Source organism: Plodia interpunctella, chromosome 8 (assembly GCF_027563975.2).
Source record: "Plodia interpunctella isolate USDA-ARS_2022_Savannah chromosome 8, ilPloInte3.2, whole genome shotgun sequence".
In the NCBI taxonomy this organism is placed as follows: Eukaryota; Metazoa; Arthropoda; class Insecta; order Lepidoptera; family Pyralidae; genus Plodia; species Plodia interpunctella.
The window spans coordinates 9,532,895-9,552,816 of NC_071301.1; the positions used below are offsets into that span (position 1 = coordinate 9,532,895).

Genomic DNA, 19,922 nt, shown 5'->3' on the forward strand with positions numbered 1-19,922 from the left:
GATTGAATAGGAAAAGTGATTATTGTCGTATTTATTCATCTATCTCTCTGTTGATCGTCGCATTCATCCATTTTCTCCGTTAGGAGAAAGATCATGCAACATATTTATCTTGTACATGTTTATATTATCATAGAATTACGACAACTAGGTATACATCTGTATACCTAGTGCGAAAATTTTACGCACATGCTTAGTTGTAAGATAAAACTAGTTGATTAAGATGGAACGTGAGTCCAATACGCTAATATAGCAGGTACCGCTGGCTTAATTAACGTGCCGAAGGAGCACGAAATAACACAAATACTGTACTCATAATCTAAATCTTAATTTCACAATCTCAAATACCCATAGTTAGTAGAATAGCAAGTAAACCTATCTAAGTATCAGTCATAAAAAAACTATTCATTTTGTTTTGTTTTGTTAGAAATATATTGCAGGGTTTTTTTTTCACTATTACAATTCACTTTTTATTTATTAAAAATACAAATAATAAAACAAAATAAAACATAAACAATTACAAAGTCAATCAAAAATGCCACCCCGAATTGTACCCGGTTCAAAAGTACCCATAACGCTAGCTGCGTTTCCTCGTTGGATAGCAATTGATAGCCTTTGAACCAAGTACCATCCGGAGCGGTAGTCATATCCACGACACCTTAAACGCCGTCCTATCTCACCAACAAAGCGCTTCGCCTCCGAACACCATGGGCCAGCCGTTTCCACGGCAACTGGAACAAACTCGTACTGGTTGGATAAAACAGAATACTTGGCCATTTTAAGTTCAGCTGCCACCCTTGCAGCGGCCCCAGGCAAACGCTTACTATTAGTGAGGTAGGACGCCGCATATGTGCTTACACAGGGTTGATTAGTTAAATGAAATGTGAATATAATTCCATTTTCTCTCGATATCTCGTAAAAAAAAGACAATCAAAATTTCACATAAATTTAATGTATATGTTATGAATGTATATTAAATATTATGTGCTTGGTTCTACGCTTATTTCCTTTATTAGGTCTCTTACGAAATCTGGGATGTCCTTTCGAAGATCTTGATTCGGAATTTGTATCATCTGATAATAGTCTTGATAAGAAGTCATTGAAATCGTATAAAGGATATTTTACATATGGCGAATAAGAATATATTAGAATGGGGTAATCTGGGTTGGTGCGTTCAAATTCCACAATTTGATCTTCAAGTAGTCGAGCGTGGCACGGTCTGGATTGAATCAATTGAAACGCCAGCAGAAAAACTAATCCTGTAAAAAGTAAATGTCATAGTGGAGTGGTTGCAAAAGCATTATCGTCTTATCGCCATTATGAATCCTTCCTCTTCTTTGCGAGTTGATGGCATTTGATAACGAGAACAGATAAAACCATGTCTTCCTCTAAAAATGAGCTAGGTACCTTAATGACACAGCTCAATGACTTCATTTCTGATTCTAGGTCCATCATCCATATCTGCGCATGCAATTTGTGTAATGAATATAAATTACATTATATGTATATATCATTATGAATCAATAGATATAAGAAATTCTTCTGTAGCCTAACAGACACACATGCACAGTTCATATACTAAATTAAAAAATGCGAAAATTTTACGCACATGCATAGTTGTAAGATAAAACTAGTTGATTGAGATGGAACGTGAGTCCAATACGCAAATATAACAGGTACCGCTGGCTTAATTAACGTGCCGAAGGAGCTCGAAATAAAACAAATAACAAGATACAACTCTTAAATATAAAGCGTTAAAGAAAGTATAATATTTGAAAAACAACAGGACAAACTACCGAAACAGTTAATCGGCTATTACTAACTAGTCAAATTAGATACTTTTAAAATGTCACAGAAATTCTACATGGAGTTTGTATAATAAAATGCGGGATGTTACAATTTTGACTCCATAATTGTAACATCCCGTATTTTATTATACAAGCTCCATATTGATTTTCTGCAAAAAGTATGCCATATATTTTAATCAAATAAAAAATAGTAATATTCATAGAAATCGCATAATTAATAAAACCGAGGAATTAAAGTGACATTTAATTATCGTTGTGCATTTTATTCTATATCCAAATAGCCAATCTCATTGTGTACCAACGTATCTTACCTTTCAACAACATAGCGAATAAAAATTCAATAGATCTTGGCAATATGAAAGTCAAAATTGTTAGCATTACGTTTATTTTATACCATGCAATGAATAAAGATTATGTATTTATTTGTATACCTATAATTGAACATGTAACAAGCATGATCAATCACATATACATGGACAAAGTTGTTATGGTAGGTGGTAATTTTTAGGTTAAAATGTTGAAGTTTCGGCTGCGATTTGACAACAACGATCTTTGGGAATGCTATAGTCATCTGCTGGCTATGGTCGCCTCGTACGACATCCACAATAGAACACGATTTTTTGTCACGCATTGAATGCAATTAGATCTCTCTGACAACAATAAAAGCTTGTGTCAAAAATATTTTTTTTTGTACATTGTTTGATTCTGAAGTGAATACATCGTTAGAAGCACATCTCTTAAATAGGAGGATAGCATTCTCAGTTTTGAATTTTGATCTTATTTTCGTTATCTGTAGTGACTGAATTCCTAACTAATCAATTATAGCTAAAAATTAACACATAATTCAGCGTAAAGTTTTTGCCAAGACTGGGTTTGCATTAAGCAGGTACTCGTGCTAATATACTGACGTTATGCTCTTTACAGGTGAGTTGAAAATATACGATACCAGACAACTTTATTGTATTATATATTTCTTTATTACAAATTAGTTATATAGTTTACATATTGTACACATAGCACAACATAATGAACGAGATACGTTATGCAAAAGGCGACCTTATCGAAGTAAAATCTATAAAATTTTATTATTTTATGGGACCAAGCGCTGGACTTTTCGAAAAAAGAAACAGTCTGCTTTTTTTTATATTTTACTCAACTATAATTTGTTTATGAAACTTTGTTAATGTAATTAAAAATATTTATAAACATAAAGTGAAATGTCAAAAACGTCACCAGCTAAGTATTAGGGAAAACATGATACTGAGGTACCTATTTAAGTGTACTTATTCCTAACTTATCCTAATCCTGAGTAATATTATTAAATGCGAAAGTGAGTTTGTTTATTTGTTACCTCTTCACGCTCTATCTGCTCAACCAGTCTTCTTGAAATTTTACATACATGTAGTTTGAAATATGAAGAATGACATAGGATACCTTTCATCCCGGAAAAATAACCGTGGGAAATTTACGCAGGCGAAGCCCCGGGCAAAAGCTACTCCAAAATAAAACTTATTTTTGTACTACTAAAAGTAAATAGGCGTGTGGCCCTCTTTTTAGTAAGGGCTACCACAGCCTATGAACGATAAAACTGTAATACCAGGGATGTTACACGCAGGTTGCCGACTTTGTGGCCTAGGCACTTTTGCCATAGTACCCTATAATTACACTGCCCCTCTCTCCCTTCAAACCTGAACACAACAATACAAGAACTGCTATTTGGCGATAGAAATAGATACCCATACAGACTACTAAATAAAGTACTAACAATAAATTAATAATAAAGTACACTAATCTGATTATTTGTCACAATCGCAAGACAAAAGGAAGATGATTAATTTAATTTTTACAGGCGTATTTCTTCTGCTAACTTTACGTTTAATTGACTCAAGATATCACATAGCAATATTGGATGATAATATCAGTGATTTAAAACAACAGAGACTGCAAGATTTATACTATGATATTCTAGAACACGAACGAGATGAATGTGAATCTGATATTTGGGATGGATGTGACAAAGATAACGATTCTTGGCTCAACGATCATAGAGATCCACGCGGCACTGACAGATCGAATCGAAACCGGAAAAATCATTTCATCAAATTGAAGTTTGGAGTAAAACCGAGTAAGGGAAATAAAATACCAAGCAAAATGAATTTGAACGAGGATCGATATTGCTATAAATCACTTCATACTTAATCTAAATTGTTTTCCGCTAAATATTTATAACTTCTATCGAATTACTTGAAAAATAATTCCAAATAATCAGCATTTCAAAAGTAGAACTCCTGTTGATGTAATTCACTGTAATGTTCTAATATCTGTGATGTAAATCAATAAATTAATTGGATCACATCTTTGACTGTGTTTTGTTTTAGGTATAGACTCTCGAGGAAAAAATATTTAGTATAATGATATTAAATGTTTCGTAGAAAGAGAAGCAAGACGATTTCCTATATGAAAGCGTGCATCCCATTCTTTAGACTCTAGAATAGCCCCATGGTATGTGAATAGCACGCCTATAACGTTTATTCGCGCTACGTCCGGCATCAGGGGATCCCTCATGTCGGAATTTTTGACGGACGGACGACAAAAAGTCTTAACCATCAAAGAAATAGATTAAAACCCTTATATATTACTGCACAGTTCGATGAACTGAATGTCTATGTGATAGTTACCCTACCAGTGAGGTTATATCGTTATAAGGAAGGGATGTGATAATTTGATGATTAAACTCAATTCAGTTAGGTAATTATGTTTATGTTCGATATAATATGATTTTAAGGCGGGTTCTTTGGAATAGAACCACACAGTGTCCCAACCAAAGGATAAAAAGCCTTGACAGCTAAAACAACAGCATCCAAATAGAGTTGAACGTCAGGCAGACATCCGAATGTAATTCCACAGCCGTGTCATTAAAATATAAACATTTCAAGCTTCAGGACGTCACAGCTAATAATATAAATAGAAACACGCTTGCGTATCGTCGTATTCTAAGTGTCTATAGAAACGAAGAAAGAATAGATTTTACAGGCTTGTTTAATTATATAAGTAAATGTTTAATGTCAAATATTGCGATAATGTTGAAACATATTTCAGCAAACAAACTTTATTATATACTAAATAACAGGTATTAAATGCGCACATACCTTTTTTATTTCCCAGAATATTGTCGAATGAACGACATTATTACCCCCGATTAGTTCGTGAGGCAATCGAAATTAATAAACACCCAAACAATTTCAATCGGGTCGGCGGACATAAATTAGCACCTGCTCGGAATCCAGTGATAGCAAAAACGAAACCTCGTTTTGCTGTCAAGTTGGCTAAAATCGACCATACAGGTGCGCTACGGAATAAGGACACTGTGACGGTACTTGGCGGCGAAATAGTATGACGGTAGAAGAAGATTCTACCGGACAGACGTCGTCGCCGTAGCTTGCTGAGTCAGTCGCCCAGTGACCGCGGACCCTTGTAAAAACGTCCGAAACGTCTGGGAAATAAAAATGGTAATGCGCGTTGAATACCCGTTATTTAGTATATAATTATGCAACGCGAAAGTTTTAAAGTAGTTTAAAGAATTTTCTTCCAAGTATCGAACAAATTAGCGAATCAATCTTATAAAATTAAAACGTCAAAGTAAATACTAGATATTTTCAAAGAAAAATTTATTGAAAGCGATTGGCTTCAATGTGACCATCAGAGTCTTGTCAGGCGTCACGCATCTTAATCAAAATTTAACACATATACTGAAAAAAAAATACAAATTGTGAACCACAGTGTAGTAAGTAACAATAAGAAATCTAAATTGTCATGCTTACAAATTTGTGATAAGTTGAAATTATAGGATTACATTAAAAGTCTTCTGTACCGAGGTTCCTAAGAGTTCTAAATAACGACTTCAGACGGTGTTTGGATCTCTTCTTGCTCAACATTCCAGGTTTTTTCCCGAATTTTCTTTCATAAATGGATTCAAACGATTTTGACTCTTCTTTAGGTACTCGTGATGCTTTGGTTTTTTCTAATAAGACTATAATAGGTACGGTAACGCGGACGTCAGCAGCGTCGTAATCACTTTCACTACTGTCGTATAGATTTCTTTCGTAGTAATAATCATCAGAGAATTGGTCAGTTTTGCCTGGACGAGTGAAGTAGGTGAGCCTTGCGCTGTAGCCTTGCGACAACGCCAACAGTAACAATATACCTGAAATTATAGTTATCTCTAAAAAATGGAATTTTAAAACGTCACTTGTCAAACTTTGTATTATTGAGTGAAACTTGAGAGTCTGCCCCACGAATGAAGTACGCGACAATGTGATATATCCAATCGTGTTGGTTTTATCCCAACTTTCCAACGGATACTGGAGCGTTTCTTCTTCTACTTCGCGTGTCGATGGCAAAACCAAAAACGCTCCACCGCTGGCTACGAAAGCCTTTCTTGCCAGAACCGAGCCACTTCAATTCGACTAATTACTATCCAATTTTAAGCGACTTTCGAAAAAGGAGGTCCTACGTTCGTGTGTGAGTGTATTTTCCACTGCAGCCTTAATGCGAAAGATTACAAACATTACGTTTAGCTAAATAGATTAATGTTATGAAAATTAACGATCAACACTCTCACTGATAATGTAATGAAACAATTCAACCTATTAAATTTTATAAACACCGATATTTCGCAAAAATTACAATTTCGTTCTAAAACGACTTACTGTTCCAAAGCATGTTAGGTTTGTGTTAAAAAAAACCAATGGTTATCGTATTTATTAGCTAGCTGCTTCCAGCGTGTAATCGTGCTATGTATAGTCAATAATTGTTCAATTATAGCTTTTAATCGAACACAAATATGGTATGAGTTTGAAATAACAAAAATTAAAGTGGAAAATTCTTAAGCTGTATAAAATAGGTCTTTATAAAATTTGACAAAAATAATTAGTTCATTAATACCAATAAGAAAAATATTTAATTATCAAATGGATTATCTACATTGTATAAGATAGTATCACGCGAACTATGCACACAGTAATGAGCAGAACTTTAAGTTTAGCTCTAAAATTAGCTGTTTTAAAATTAGCACTCATCAAGTTCATTTGTTATGTTGGTTAGAACACTAGAATACGACACGATGCCTTCTTTAGATAGGTATGTTATAGAAGAAAAGGTAGGAGAAAGAACCCAGGAAGACCAAGACAAAGTTACACTAGACAAATTAAAGAAAAAGTGAGCGTCGTGTCGTATCAAGAAGTAAAGGAATTAGCTATGAATAGAGAGAGCAATGGAAGGAACTCCATTGACAAGAGTCTCACTCTAAATTAAATGATAAGGTTTCGACTATTCAAGGTGCACGTGCACACTGAATCCGTATATGCTGCAAAAACTTTTTGTGTGCACGGGTCTATAAAGCTTAGAAATATAAACTTATAGTTTATGAGTCATGCGGAGCTGCGCGAGAACTTGTGATTTATCAATGACTAGCGGCCTGTCCCGGCTTTGCTCAGGTAAAACCATAATAAATTATACACTCTATGGATTAAAGAAACCCGCGTAAAAATCATTGCGTAATTTTAAAGATCTAAGCATACATAGGGACAGACAGACAGCGGGAAGCGACTTCGTTTTATACTATGTAGTGATGATAGTGACGTTGCATCTTTTTCAAGGTTCCGTAGCCATAAATTCGTCATATTATTTTGAACCCCCGGAGCAAACAGAGGCATGTCAGAGGTAGCAAGATCGTAGTTTCCAAATAGATATTTATTAAATTCTTCATATTTGATCTAGATGTAGGACAAGACATAATGGAATAATTGTTAATACGTCTATACACGATAAGTGCAGTAATATTATATAAGCAAAGAGTTAATCATACTTCTCAATCAATCAATTAATATTTATTTGCAAGAATACAGTGTTGGTACAACACGATTCAGTAAGTTTCTTTGACGTCTCTCTTCTATAACTAAATAAAAAGCCACAAGTACACAGGATGTTGCCTGGATTTACACTCCATATTCGGTCCGATTCTCGTACAGTCGAAGTTCACATCCTCAATTTTCTCATATTTTTAATAGATTTAACACAGTTTCTGCATCCATAGAAAAACACAAACGATAAAGTTCAATATCAAACGTATCGATCGATCGAAATCTTGAAACATCGAAAAAATTGGAGAAATCGATTGATATGCACTATCGGGTCCCTGAAATGGAACAACTATTTTCTTTCTCAGCTTAATAATTTATTGGTTGAACCGATATGGGAATATTTTATCGAAGTAATCTGTACCATATCCAAAGGTCAAGTTTGTAATTATTTAAAATGAACCTTTATTACCACCCTTACCTTTAAATACGCCTACACAGGCGTGAAGTCATAGATAAAAGAAATATGGTGAAGTAGTTAATGATACATACAATGCAACCCACAAATCTCTATATACAGATCTGTATCTGTATACAAATCTCTGTATATATATATATATATATATAAATATATGCTATAGCATTCCAAAACTAAAACTGTAAACAAAATTAAATTAAAAGCCTATCGATTCCTTTTTAATGATTATTTACTACGACATCACCTCGCATCTGTTCAACTATTACCATAATCCACTATTTTCAGTTCTAACCAAACTCAACTGAAATAGCAATAAAAACAATCCTATCAAAGACTGTTGTTAGATAGAGATGGAAGACATCTGAATATAGCTGGGCTTAAAATCTTGGCTAGCGGCGGCTAATTGCCGTGTTAGACACAACATTAAAGCAAGACAAGCTTATACTTATTTTTGTTGCGCGAGGGAGAGGAAAAGTGGCAAGCTTCCAAAATGAATTTGATGTTTCGAAAGAACTTCAGCGGGGAGAAAAGTATGAGTTCGAGTGGGGGCGGGGGAGGGAAAGCGCGGGGGGCGCTCGGCGCGGGAAGGAATGCCAAGCGGCGAGATCGGGAGAGGTACTCCTTCATGGAAGAAAACCACTACACCACCAAGACCCTGAAGACCCACCTGTTTCTGTCCGCTGCGCCGCGCAGCAGTGCGCAATACAACGACGGCTCAGGTAACCAGTGATTTACAATGGAAAGTGGGACCGCATCGGCTTTCTTTCGGCATTTCGTCTGAGAAGTGGTCGTTCCGAAATGCCACTAGTAGTTTGTAGCTTTTTGAGAAATTATATAAAATTTTTGAAGTGAAAAGTACTTTGAGGAAAGTGAGGGTCTAATTTCTGAATAAATGCTTTGAGAAGCACGTTTGTAATAAGTGGCGATCCTTTAATAATCTTAAAAGTAACTAATTTCTGCTATTTTGGATACTTAACTTCTGCAATTTGTAATAAGTTGTTATAATTCTTGTCAAACGCATGGCAAAATAATTAGAAGACGGTAAATAACCATGTTTTCTGATACTAACATCGCTCTCATTAGTTAAAACGCAGACATGACGTGGAAATCTCTAAAAATATCGCTTGACGGACAGTTTGGCGTCCAAGAATTTGATTAGACACACATTAGCAGGTAAATGTTATGGCGGAGACGTCCCAGACAGACAGACAGATCTGATGCTAGCCGGTTCATAATTTTGGCTCCACAGTCTCATCTATTTTCGTGTACTGATATTGCAACGTCATTACAACAAGTATAAATTTAATGCTGTAAGTGTTTTTCAACCTGTAGGTGTGAATTTCTACAACGTTGGCTTAGATGAGACCCACAATAAAGGTCAACGCGGGGTCCTAGAAGCTGTATAGAACTGGCTCAGTTAAATATCAATAGAGTTTAAAAGACAGATTTGTTATTATATTAACTTTAGCTCTAATGAAACAGCCTATATACCGAATCCTACTCGTGCCACATGCGTTTCTATACATATTTCACTCATGCATAGTATTTTTAAGGGACCACCATTTGCTTTTCGGAGAAGGAAAACATCGCGAGGAAACCGACGTATTTCTCAGGGCAAATACGACTATAAAAGAGAGTTTTTTCCTCTGTTTTTCATATTTTTTCTTGCTTTTCATGAGCCATTCATGAAAATGTGAAATCCCACATAAGAGGTATCTCAAATAGAATTAATCAAAAGGTAGGTACTAAAAGTGTCTGACAGTGTCAATGGAAAATATATAGTCTGTCACTATAAATATGTATATATTTTCCATGGACTGAAATGTTTGTCTACCATCAGAACCCGCATACTTTTATCTCCTGTGCTTTTGAAAATAACCTAAAAGGCAATTATTCTCAACAGTCCCTTCATATCCTTCCAGAGCGATGCGGGCCCGTGATTGGCGTTGGTACGGGGCAGGACCCCGAGCCCCCCCAGCCCCTCGTCACGCGGGAGCCCTCGGTTTCCCTGATGAGATGGGACAGACCTCCCACAACCACCACGCACGACCGCCGGCGGACGGAGCCTGTCTCTCTCGCGACCTTGGAAAGAGACTGCTTCGTGATACCTGCGCACGCGCTTGATCGCTTCTTGCCTGAGGGTGTTCCAGTAAGTCAAAACTTGTCTCATTTCAAAGTCTACAACACCCAAGTGAACTCTTCCTCCCGGCTACAGTTTGACAGCCATGATGGACTGGTGAAGTTAGTGTATTTAACATATTCAGATGCAACTACATCACTTCAAGAATATATCTAATCCGTCTAATTCTGTGTAGGAATCTATTTTCGATATACTTAGACGGGTCCCAGGATGGGTATCAGTATTATCAACAATTAAGTAGAACAAAATTGGAATTATTACGCGCATACAAAACCACAAGTAATATTTTTATAGACGGTGAGGAGATTATATTAAATTATTTGTGACATATTTCGTGTAAATAGTCTAAATTATTTTAATTTTACATTTGCAGCTTCCAGTCCCGCCTCCTACGCCCGAGAAGGGGCCCATGTCGAAGACTATCCCAAACTCATTGAGTATTCTCGAAGTAGCTGACCCTAAGCTTTGCATCCTAGCTCATCTCATGAGCCCACTTGAACCAATAGAACCAATCCTGGAGTCACCGCTCGCCAAACCTTTGACCAGACAAAAGTTGGCTGCAGGAGAGCTGCTTAATGACGTGGCCCAAGCCAACACAGCTGTTGGAGGAATGTTATTAGCCAATATGGAGAAGAATGCAGAATTTCCATTCATATCGTACTATGTGATAAACACGACTTTGTCGGACCCTTTGATGTTTTACAATAACATGAGGAGTGCGTCTTTGACCAAGTTTGACCCGAAGACGATAAGGTATTCAGCGGCGCATACGCTGGATCTGTATAGTGAAGTGGCAATGATTTGCAGACCGCCGTTTAATGATTTAGCTGGAGGGCCGAAGAAATCGCACACGCCTACTACTGGATTCATTATTAGCGTTTACAAGGTAATACTTCTTTTATACAACTTTTTCTGATGCGACAGTTTGAATGTTGTTATTTTAATCACCCAAATTCTACTAGATGGATTTTGAAAAAAAAATGGTATACTAGGTATTCTAGATTATATTCTACCCGAATACAACTTTGAATAGCACAACGGGTAATTTTTATAAATTCCTGCTATCGTAACCTAAAGGTTGGTGGTTATTGAAGTATTAAGTCTTCAAGAATCGTTTTAAGGGAACATGAATAGGCCCTCCCCGTGGGAAAAAGAGATACGAAAAGACCTACCTTTTCGTATCTTTTTTTCCCACGGGTAGGGTCCAGACCTACACCCCCACTCCATTCCATCGCCGTGGCAACAGTTTCACAACTAGTTATGACAAAGGCAATTTTATTCTTTCTTGGCAACTAGTAGCGATAAGCAATTAATACACAACCAGTAAACGCAAACCAACAAAGAATTTATCAAATAGTCTAATTGCTATGAAAAAAGGATGTGAATGATTAGGTGACTCCCGGTGCCCCTAGGGAAGTAAAGCACACTACTAACGCTGATTTTACTCTTCCATCCTACTTCATCATAAACAAACCCGGCCAATTTCGAACAATTAGCATTAATACATGATAATATAGGTATATTGTATGTATTAGTGATTCGTTGGTAGTATGATTTATGAGTCAAACAGTCAAGTAATCTGGTACAACACATGTGCGAAAGCTGCCCCTGTTGGTAACTAATGGAAATCTGTTGCCTCAACTATATAATGTGCGAGAAATAACACGTGCATTATATTGACTACAAAATTCCAATTAACTTATAAATTTTGTTACTGTAGTAACCCATACCCATAGTAACCAATACCATACGAATATTATAAATGCGAAAGTCTGTCTATCTGTATGTTCGTATGCATGTATTTAAGACCCCCGTAAAAAAATACACTAGGTACTTATATCTTCAAAAATCAATCAATCCCAAATTACTATAATGGGGATGAAAATACATGCGAAGTCTCATAAGCTAGGCTAAGTATTATTTAAGTATTTGTTACTTAAATAATACTTAGCCGTCAGCTAATAGTCAGTGAACGTCAAAATGGCGGCATGATTTACAAGTTTTCATCACTAACATTTCAGGTGTTCGAAGGAGACGACGGCGAGCGTTTCGAGAGGAACTGGCTGTATTGGACCGGAGCTAGGATGCTATACCGCCATCTCCCTCACTCAGTGGGCATGAGAAAGATAGCGCTACACAAGTCCGTCGCACAGCACGGCGACAAGATGTACCTGTTGGTCTGCGAGTGCGCCAACTTGTTGGACAACCTGTCCGGCGCCGCCATGTTGGTGACAGCGCTGCGCGCGCGTCTCTGCGGCTACACCGGCCTCTACAGACCTATACAGACTTTCTAGTAGAACGCTGGCCGGACAGGCCAACATTGTGTAGACCTATAGGACTTTCGGTTTGATCTCGTGTCGGTTAAGGTTCTAAGGTTCTTCCATTGAAGATTATAGGAAAGTTCATAACAGTTTGTAATTGTTTTATAGATTGGTTGGAAATGGTGTTATGCTGACAACAGTCAAAAACTAAAAAGTGGTCGCGACGAAAGCAAAAAAGTACCAAAGGCTCGCCTAGACAATCGTTTAGGCAATATGTCTACATTATTTAAAATTTGGCTTCAATAGCGTCAATACCTATAACACTATTTCTAATCTTAAGACTGGTATCCACTATGCAACATGTTTCCACGAAAAATACTTTTGCGCAATATAGCTGATTAGCAGATGGCGTTCCACGGACCAAGTAACACGGAGAAAAAATTCTGTTAGCCAGCGTTTAAATGAAATTGAAATTAAGGTATCTGTACACATGGTATATTAACACATTTTCACTAGGGCATCAATCTGGGATTTCAATACAAAAAGTTAAAAAACTAGAATCTCGCGAATCTTGGCTGTGTATATCTTGTAAGTTATAAGACATGATACTACATCTAAATTCAGAAGTTTCTAGACAGTTTAATGGACGTAATAATATGGAGCCATCTAGATAAATCGCCAGCCTATTTTTTAAATCCCGAGTCATGAATCAATAAAACGCTGTTTAGGAAAAAATGTTTCCTAATGTATAAGGCTATAACTATTAGTTTTATAGAGAAAATGTTAAGATCATTTTCGAAATCAGTATTGGTCATTGAACAGCACTCGTTGTGAACAAAATGGACCAAAGTATTATTATAAATCGTTTAAGGACAGTATGTTTGTTCGTGTCGAAGACGTGTTCTATTCCTATGGGAAATTAGGATAAGATTTTAAGATATATTTTCATCTTCTTCCCTCGATTCACTAGAATGCTTTTGCCCAACATCTTTAAATCCCTACCGTCCGTTCAGTTGTTATTTACGGACAAAGTTAGCTATAGGCGAACGAAATATTCTTCTCGTGGCTATTTCAGAACCTCAATTCCACCAACAAGTTAAATAGGTACTTATGGTCTTCGCGTTTTGTGTTTGGCTCTGTCTACGGGATAAATATGTGAACTATAAAGTTTACAGAATTGAGTAAGAACCATGACCACGATAGAAAGATTGTTTTACATCTCCCAATTTCATTATAACGTGTAAAAGCTTTCTTGAGTAAATAACACTAAACGGACATTATTTACTTAGATATTGCCAAGTTAAGATGGTCGAGAAAGGTTAATAATTAATAGAAAATCATCGAAAAAAGTTCGCTATTGGCAGGATACGCTAGAAACCTGTATGGAGAAAGACTTTCTCCTAGTTTAGAAACATGAAAAAAAAATGTCACTGGCTGATTTATTTCAAAGTTGAAAAGTAAAAAAATCATCTAATTTTTCATGTTTTCACTGCCATTTAAATGTTTATGTAAAATCGAAATTAGTGTACTGCAAGTGAGTTCGTTATAATAAGGAATTTAAAAACAATGCCCCACTCGATTCACAATTTTTTTCTAGAAGTTTCTTCCATATTCCTTTTATTATTTATATGTAAGTCTTCCAAAAGATATTAGTACAAAGTTAAATATACTTATTTAAATTTTATTCTCAAGACAAATAGTATTCATTCAGTAAACTTACAGCTAAGGTAGTTCCGTACATATCTTCTGATACATATCATTCTGTACCAACTTCACAATATACTTAACTATATTCCTACTTATGTTTCAAACAGTAACTTGAGGTAATACAAAATAAAGTATACGTACCTAAAAACAAAATATTGTAGCCATTATTTAAACTTTTTGAAAAGTTTAAAAGATATAAGATTTATGTTTATTATACTCGTAACTAGCTTTTGGGCATATTAATTTTAACATTTATATTTGAAACCAAAAAATAATATAACCTATATATTTTTATTACAATATTTTTTGTCTTACCTCTATACAGGGCATTATTTTATTAACTGAACTAATTTTCACAATATACGTAGTACGTTTAGAAATAAACAGAAAATAAAGGAAAAATGTCGTCTTTCTATATCAGATACGATTAACTGATGAGCCAAATTGTATGGGAGACCAAAAAATATTGTCATTTTCTGGCATCGGTTTCTTTGGATCGCTCTCATCTCTGTTTCTCATCTTTATTCCCAGCCCGGGGTCAGCGTAAAAAAAAACCTTTGGCTGTGATTGTACAACCGGCCTCCTACCTGACGTGACGTTGAGAATATAATAACATCGATTTTTTTGTATAACGACTCATACTTCCGTATCTGTTCACAAAATTCTAAGTGTTAATTTTAAAAATTACCCTGTATAGATGCAAATTATAGTGAAACATGTAAACATATTTGGTCAACCAAACTTTCCTATTCCAAATATTTTTTCTCACTTTTCACTTCCAGCCTGCTCAGCCAGTATGGCTAATCGAATTGGCTTAGATCAACATCATAGAAAAGTAATTAAAATATTTTGGCGGAAGTGAAACTGATATAATATAATTATTTCTTGGGGCATTGCAATTAAAAGTTACAATGACATTAAAAGTTTTTCTCAGACAATACGTGCAACGACCAATCCTGTAAATGTTATCGAATAATACTTACACACCTATACTTATTTATTGCTTTTTGCTTTCTAATATAAAATTACCTAATAGTAATTCGGTGACTGATTGATAGATATCAATCGGAGTGCCATAAACCTTACTTATTAATTAAACAAAATAGCTGTCGCGTATTTTAATACACACCAATTAAATATCTTTCATTATAAACAAATTAATAAACACTATAAATATACTAGTGTATATTAGGAATTTGATAAAAATATTTAGTACTTATTAGTATAAGTACTAAATATTTTTATCAAATTCCTAATAAAATATTTGAAATTAAACTCTAGAAAATATTTTACAACAGCACTCAAGTATGTTTCCCTGTGTTTTATTTCTTCAACTGAAAATTATTTATAGAAGTTTTTGCACAAAACTGTTCCTGTTTAACAGGTACATGAAATATTTATTTGCAGTGGTGCTACCTTTAGTCAATTTGTAGATAGCAATAAAAAAAGCTTACAGATTAATTGGGGTGTCGATTCTGCAAACGTTAAATCAAAAACTATTGAGAAAAATCATCAAGATGTTGACTTATCGTTATCAGAATCAACACCTCGTGTGGAGGTTCGAACCGCAGTTGCTTTAGTTATAAGTATTAAAATGTTGAGATAGTTTTAATAGATTTTTCTTAAAATTGCCAATTTCATTCGACAAATTAATAAATTAGTGTTATAAATACTTAGTTGTTGCTTTTAAAGTTTTGTTTTATAACTCTTTATGTCTGAAAACTCACTAGGCAACCAATAGTGGCGCTGCATGTTGGGTTTATCCCACGGCACAATTTATAATGATACAATATTACCTATTTCGTTTCTGTAATTAGCGCCATATAATGTTGCATAGTGAGTATGCATTGCCTTACACAAAACGCAAAAATGTTATGAATTTTATTACACAATTCGTTTTTTGTGTAAAGCAAAATAGACATTCGAGTGTCAGCTTTAGGGGGTACTGATAGGTAAATGCACAGATTGTGCAGAAGAGGTTTTGGAAGTCATTGTGAGTTTAAGAAAATAGGGCTACGATAAAATGGACTAAGTTGTATAATTTATCTATTGTAAGTACCTGCATACTATAAACAATAAAAAAAAATTACCGCATGGGTAACAATCTAACATTCAATGAATTTGGGTAGGTTGACGTGCTGTTGACTGTACATGGATCAATATTAGAAAACTTACCACACATAATTATGTTTAGTTGACCCTAAAAGATAACACAACATATAGACTTAGTCCAAATAAATATTAAAATTTGTATGATTGTGTTGCTAAGCTTGTAAAGCTAGTTTGCAATATGGAAAAGTTCCATATAGATTATTATAGAAGATCCAATTGAATTTCAATTATTTTTGTAATAAAATGAAGATATTTTTGAGTTGTTTTCTTTTATCCATAGGTAAAATTAATCCAAAAACCAATTTATCTATGGTAGTTGAGTCTTTTATATCTATTAGACTGGCACAAAATTAACAAGATTCTACTGTCTGAAGAATTCAAAGCCATTCATATTAAAATAACACAAATTTATTCAACAATTTCATATCATTAAAATTAAAGATCTATCTAATACTAACAAAATCACAGCTCATACTTTAGTATCCCCGATGTCCTCTGAAGCGCCTCCGGTTGTCCAACTGAAAAAATTCGATATTGGAAAGTGACATTAAGTTAAAACTTAAACTAATCTTAAATAGAAACTAAATGAATTGAAACTAAACTTAAATTCAACTGAAAAAAACCTAACTAAAAAGTAAAAATTCAAGTGACATAACCTTATTATGAATAATTCAGTAGTCTCAACTATTATAAATGCGAAAGCAAGTTTTGTAAGTAACTTGTGTGTGAGCCATCCTGTACTTTGGGTTCCGATAAAAATACTTAATTTCATATTGGCTATGTAGCTAGATAAGTTTATATTAGAGATCCCCCATGAGGCTGACATAGTCACACAAAGTGCACTAAAGCCTTGTCAAAAATTTAGAAGAAAAAAAAATGTTTATGTGAATAATTTTAAACTAGAATACTATTATAATGATTGGTTAATATAGAGTAGCAAATGAAAGGAAGCTGAAAAACCTTGTTTTGTTTATGCGAAGATTTTTGAGTTGAGTACTCACCAATGATCGCTTACATTCAAAAAATATTTTTCGTAGTTGAAGACACTCGTCTGGCACTATGCCTAGCTTAAGACATTCTCTAGGAGATTTCTTATCCTGAAGAAAAGAACATATATTATTAAAACATCCATGTTCTGTCCCATATAATGTTGTATAAAAGTATTTTTCTAAATGAAAATGTGTTTTTTTCTTGCTTTACAGAATTATATGTTTTTATTTTTCACTAGTCACACAAAAAAAAAACAGTAAAAACCTTTCTGCAGCAATCACTTTGCAGAAGACATGTCTTGAGATCGGCTCTGATTGCAGCACAAGTGGTCTTGTCTTCCAGTCCAACTTCGTCGGGGCCAAATGTGGTAACCATTTTCTATTCTTGTTTCACAAAAATTCTTGGCAAATGCAGATAGATCAGAAAACTCAAGAAAATGATAACAGAAGGGTGAAATCCATTAAAAAGAGAACCAAACAAAACTGACTTGATTGACCTGACTTCGACAAAGGCAGCCGAACAGCACTTGATCGACAGGCAGATCGACCATTGACTTTGACATATATATTCGATATGAATCGCTCCTGCCTGCTGTGCTGTGTGCTGCTGCCATATTTATACAAGCTGCTACTGGACCTGATTCGCACTCCCATGCTCGCAAAATTTTAAAAAGTTAATAGTCAATGACAGAGACAGTGACATAATATTTATTATGACTTGCTCTTGCTTGATTGACAGTCCCATCAGCTGTTTCTATTTATTTCCATTCATTGAATCGCAAAATATTTATTTGTTATTTGCAATGGTATAATCCGCTAAGTAAAGCATCAATATGAGAAAACTACTACCTGTATTCTGCAGAAAATTGTCCCATGTTTGCAGTTTAAAACCTTACAAGGAGACTAAATGGCTCATGCCGAATGGGAACCCTACAGGTATTTATATTTACAACTGTGTAGCCGATCAGCGCGTGCCTGTTATTCTTAGTGACCCTCACGTTGCTACATGGTACTCCTGTGGCCCTACAGTATACGATTCGGCGCATATAGGACACGCAAGTTGTTATGTAAAATTAGACATCGTGCAACGAATATTGAAATCTTTCTTCAATATAAAGCTTGTGACCGCTATGGGCGTCACGGACATTGATGATAAGATAATAAAAAAGGGTAACGACACGAATACAGACTTTAGAGTGATAGCAAAACAATATGAGCACGAATTCTGGAAAGATATGACAAGTTTAAATGTGGAAAAACCTATGATAATCACCAGGGTATCAGAACATATGACCTGTATAGAACATTTTGTGCAGAAAATTATACACTCTGAGATGGCATATGTAGCAGGTGATGGATCTGTATACTTTGATACTAGTAAGTTTCCTGCTTATGGAAAATTACAGAAAATGCAAGATTCTGGTGAACCAACTAGTAGTAATAAGCGTAACAAAATGGATTTTGCTCTATGGAAAGGTCAAAAACCTGGGGAGCCCAGTTGGGATGTTACTTGGGGAAAAGGAAGACCTGGGTGGCATATAGAATGCTCTGCAATGGTCAGTAAGGTGTTTGGCTCTCAGCTAGATTTCCATGCAGGAGGTATTGATCTACAGTTCCCTCATCATGAGAATGAGGAGGCCCAATCTTGTGCTTTCCACAAAACTAGGCAATGGGCAAACTACTGGATACACGTGGGCCATTTACATGTGTCTGGAGATGTGAAAATGTCAAAGTCACTGAAAAATACAATATCTATCACAGATTTGCTAAACTCTTACAGTTCAGATACTTTCCGGATGGCTTGTCTCATGTCCAACTACAGATACCCAATGGAATATAATGATCAGGTCATGAAAACAGCCGAGAATGTCTTCAATAAATTCAAATTCTTTTTGAAAGATGCTGAAGTATATGTAAACAATACTTCTTTTGAAAGTGGTGACTATAAGTACAAATTACTAAAAGATTTACAGAAAGTAGAAGAAAATAATATAGAGGTGTTAAAAGCAGACTTTGATACTGCTGCTTGCATTAGTAACCTTCAAGATTTAATCCAGAATACTAATCAAATTATGAAACTGGATACAAATGGATATTATCCAGTACCAGTGCTGTTAATTGCAGATTACATCACTAGTGTTCTTAAAAAGTTTGGTCTAAGTTTGAAGCAATCTTCACAAGATAGTGTATCGAATTCCTTGATTGACACATTGGTTGAATTCCGCCAAGCAGTCCGGCAAAATGCATTGAGTAGAAAGGACAAGGAACTATTGAGTGCATGTGATGTGGTGAGAGATACAATGAAGTCAAGTAAAGTTCAAATCAATGACAGTAATAAAGGTCCATCTTGGGTTTTCATTAAGTGAAATATTATGATATTATTGTTGTACTGTTCTGTATTATTGGTGTAAATGAAACACTGTACAGTTTTAATATATGTTTATAAAGAACATTTTATATATGTACTAGCGGCCATCCCGGCCTCGCCTTTATAAAAACAATAAATAAAAACCTTCCTCACTAATCACACTATCTATTGGCAAAACCACATGAAAATCCGTGCAGTCGTTTT

At 35.1% G+C, this 19,922-nt stretch overlaps 3 protein-coding genes and 3 long non-coding RNA genes across 10 annotated transcripts in view; 3 read left to right on the plus strand and 3 right to left on the minus strand.

The window, feature by feature from the left end:
- The window catches only part of LOC128672084 (uncharacterized protein), a 76,274-nt gene extending 61,736 nt beyond the window's left edge, over positions 1-14,538 (plus strand). For 2 of the 3 annotated variants that reach the window (XM_064436090.1, XM_053748991.2), the window contains exons 2-5: positions 8,427-8,860; positions 10,064-10,290; positions 10,655-11,167; positions 12,303-14,538. In XM_064436090.1, coding sequence (XP_064292160.1) covers positions 8,632-8,860; positions 10,064-10,290; positions 10,655-11,167; positions 12,303-12,575 — 1,242 coding nt within the window. In that variant the 5' untranslated portion in view covers positions 8,427-8,631 and the 3' untranslated portion in view covers positions 12,576-14,538. The remainder of the gene's footprint in view (positions 1-8,426; positions 8,861-10,063; positions 10,291-10,654; positions 11,168-12,302) is intronic. The other variant, XM_053748992.1, reaches the window with a different exon arrangement.
- On the minus strand, positions 930-2,487 carry LOC135309767 (uncharacterized). The gene is made up of 2 exons (XR_010369971.1): positions 2,117-2,487; positions 930-1,256 (listed from the first exon to the last, which is right to left on the minus strand). It is a non-coding gene; the product is annotated as an uncharacterized LOC135309767 (long non-coding RNA).
- LOC135309766 (uncharacterized) lies at positions 2,603-4,164 on the plus strand. The gene is made up of 2 exons (XR_010369970.1): positions 2,603-2,729; positions 3,655-4,164. It is a non-coding gene; the product is annotated as an uncharacterized LOC135309766 (long non-coding RNA).
- LOC128672092 (uncharacterized) lies at positions 5,457-6,577 on the minus strand. 3 transcript variants are annotated; one of them, XR_008404908.1, is made up of 3 exons: positions 6,515-6,577; positions 5,627-6,009; positions 5,457-5,554 (listed from the first exon to the last, which is right to left on the minus strand). It is a non-coding gene; the product is annotated as an uncharacterized LOC128672092 (long non-coding RNA). The 3 variants fall into 3 exon arrangements; XR_008404910.1 differs by lacking the exon at positions 6,515-6,577 and adding an exon at positions 6,452-6,470; XR_010369969.1 differs by lacking the exon at positions 6,515-6,577 and adding an exon at positions 6,319-6,337.
- Positions 14,539-16,751: 2,213 nt separating the features above from the next.
- Positions 16,752-17,754, minus strand: LOC128672096 (uncharacterized protein). Its single transcript, XM_053749004.1, has 3 exons — positions 17,616-17,754; positions 17,363-17,458; positions 16,752-16,879 (listed from the first exon to the last, which is right to left on the minus strand). Exons 1-3 carry the CDS (start codon positions 17,724-17,726, stop codon positions 16,838-16,840), a joined length of 249 nt encoding a protein of 82 aa, XP_053604979.1. The 5' UTR covers positions 17,727-17,754; the 3' UTR covers positions 16,752-16,837.
- Positions 17,755-18,061: 307 nt separating this feature from the next.
- CysRS-m (Cysteinyl-tRNA synthetase, mitochondrial) lies at positions 18,062-19,874 on the plus strand. Its single transcript, XM_053748984.2, has one exon. It carries the CDS (start codon positions 18,184-18,186, stop codon positions 19,714-19,716), a length of 1,533 nt encoding a protein of 510 aa, XP_053604959.1. The 5' UTR covers positions 18,062-18,183; the 3' UTR covers positions 19,717-19,874.
- Positions 19,875-19,922: the final 48 nt, after the last annotated feature.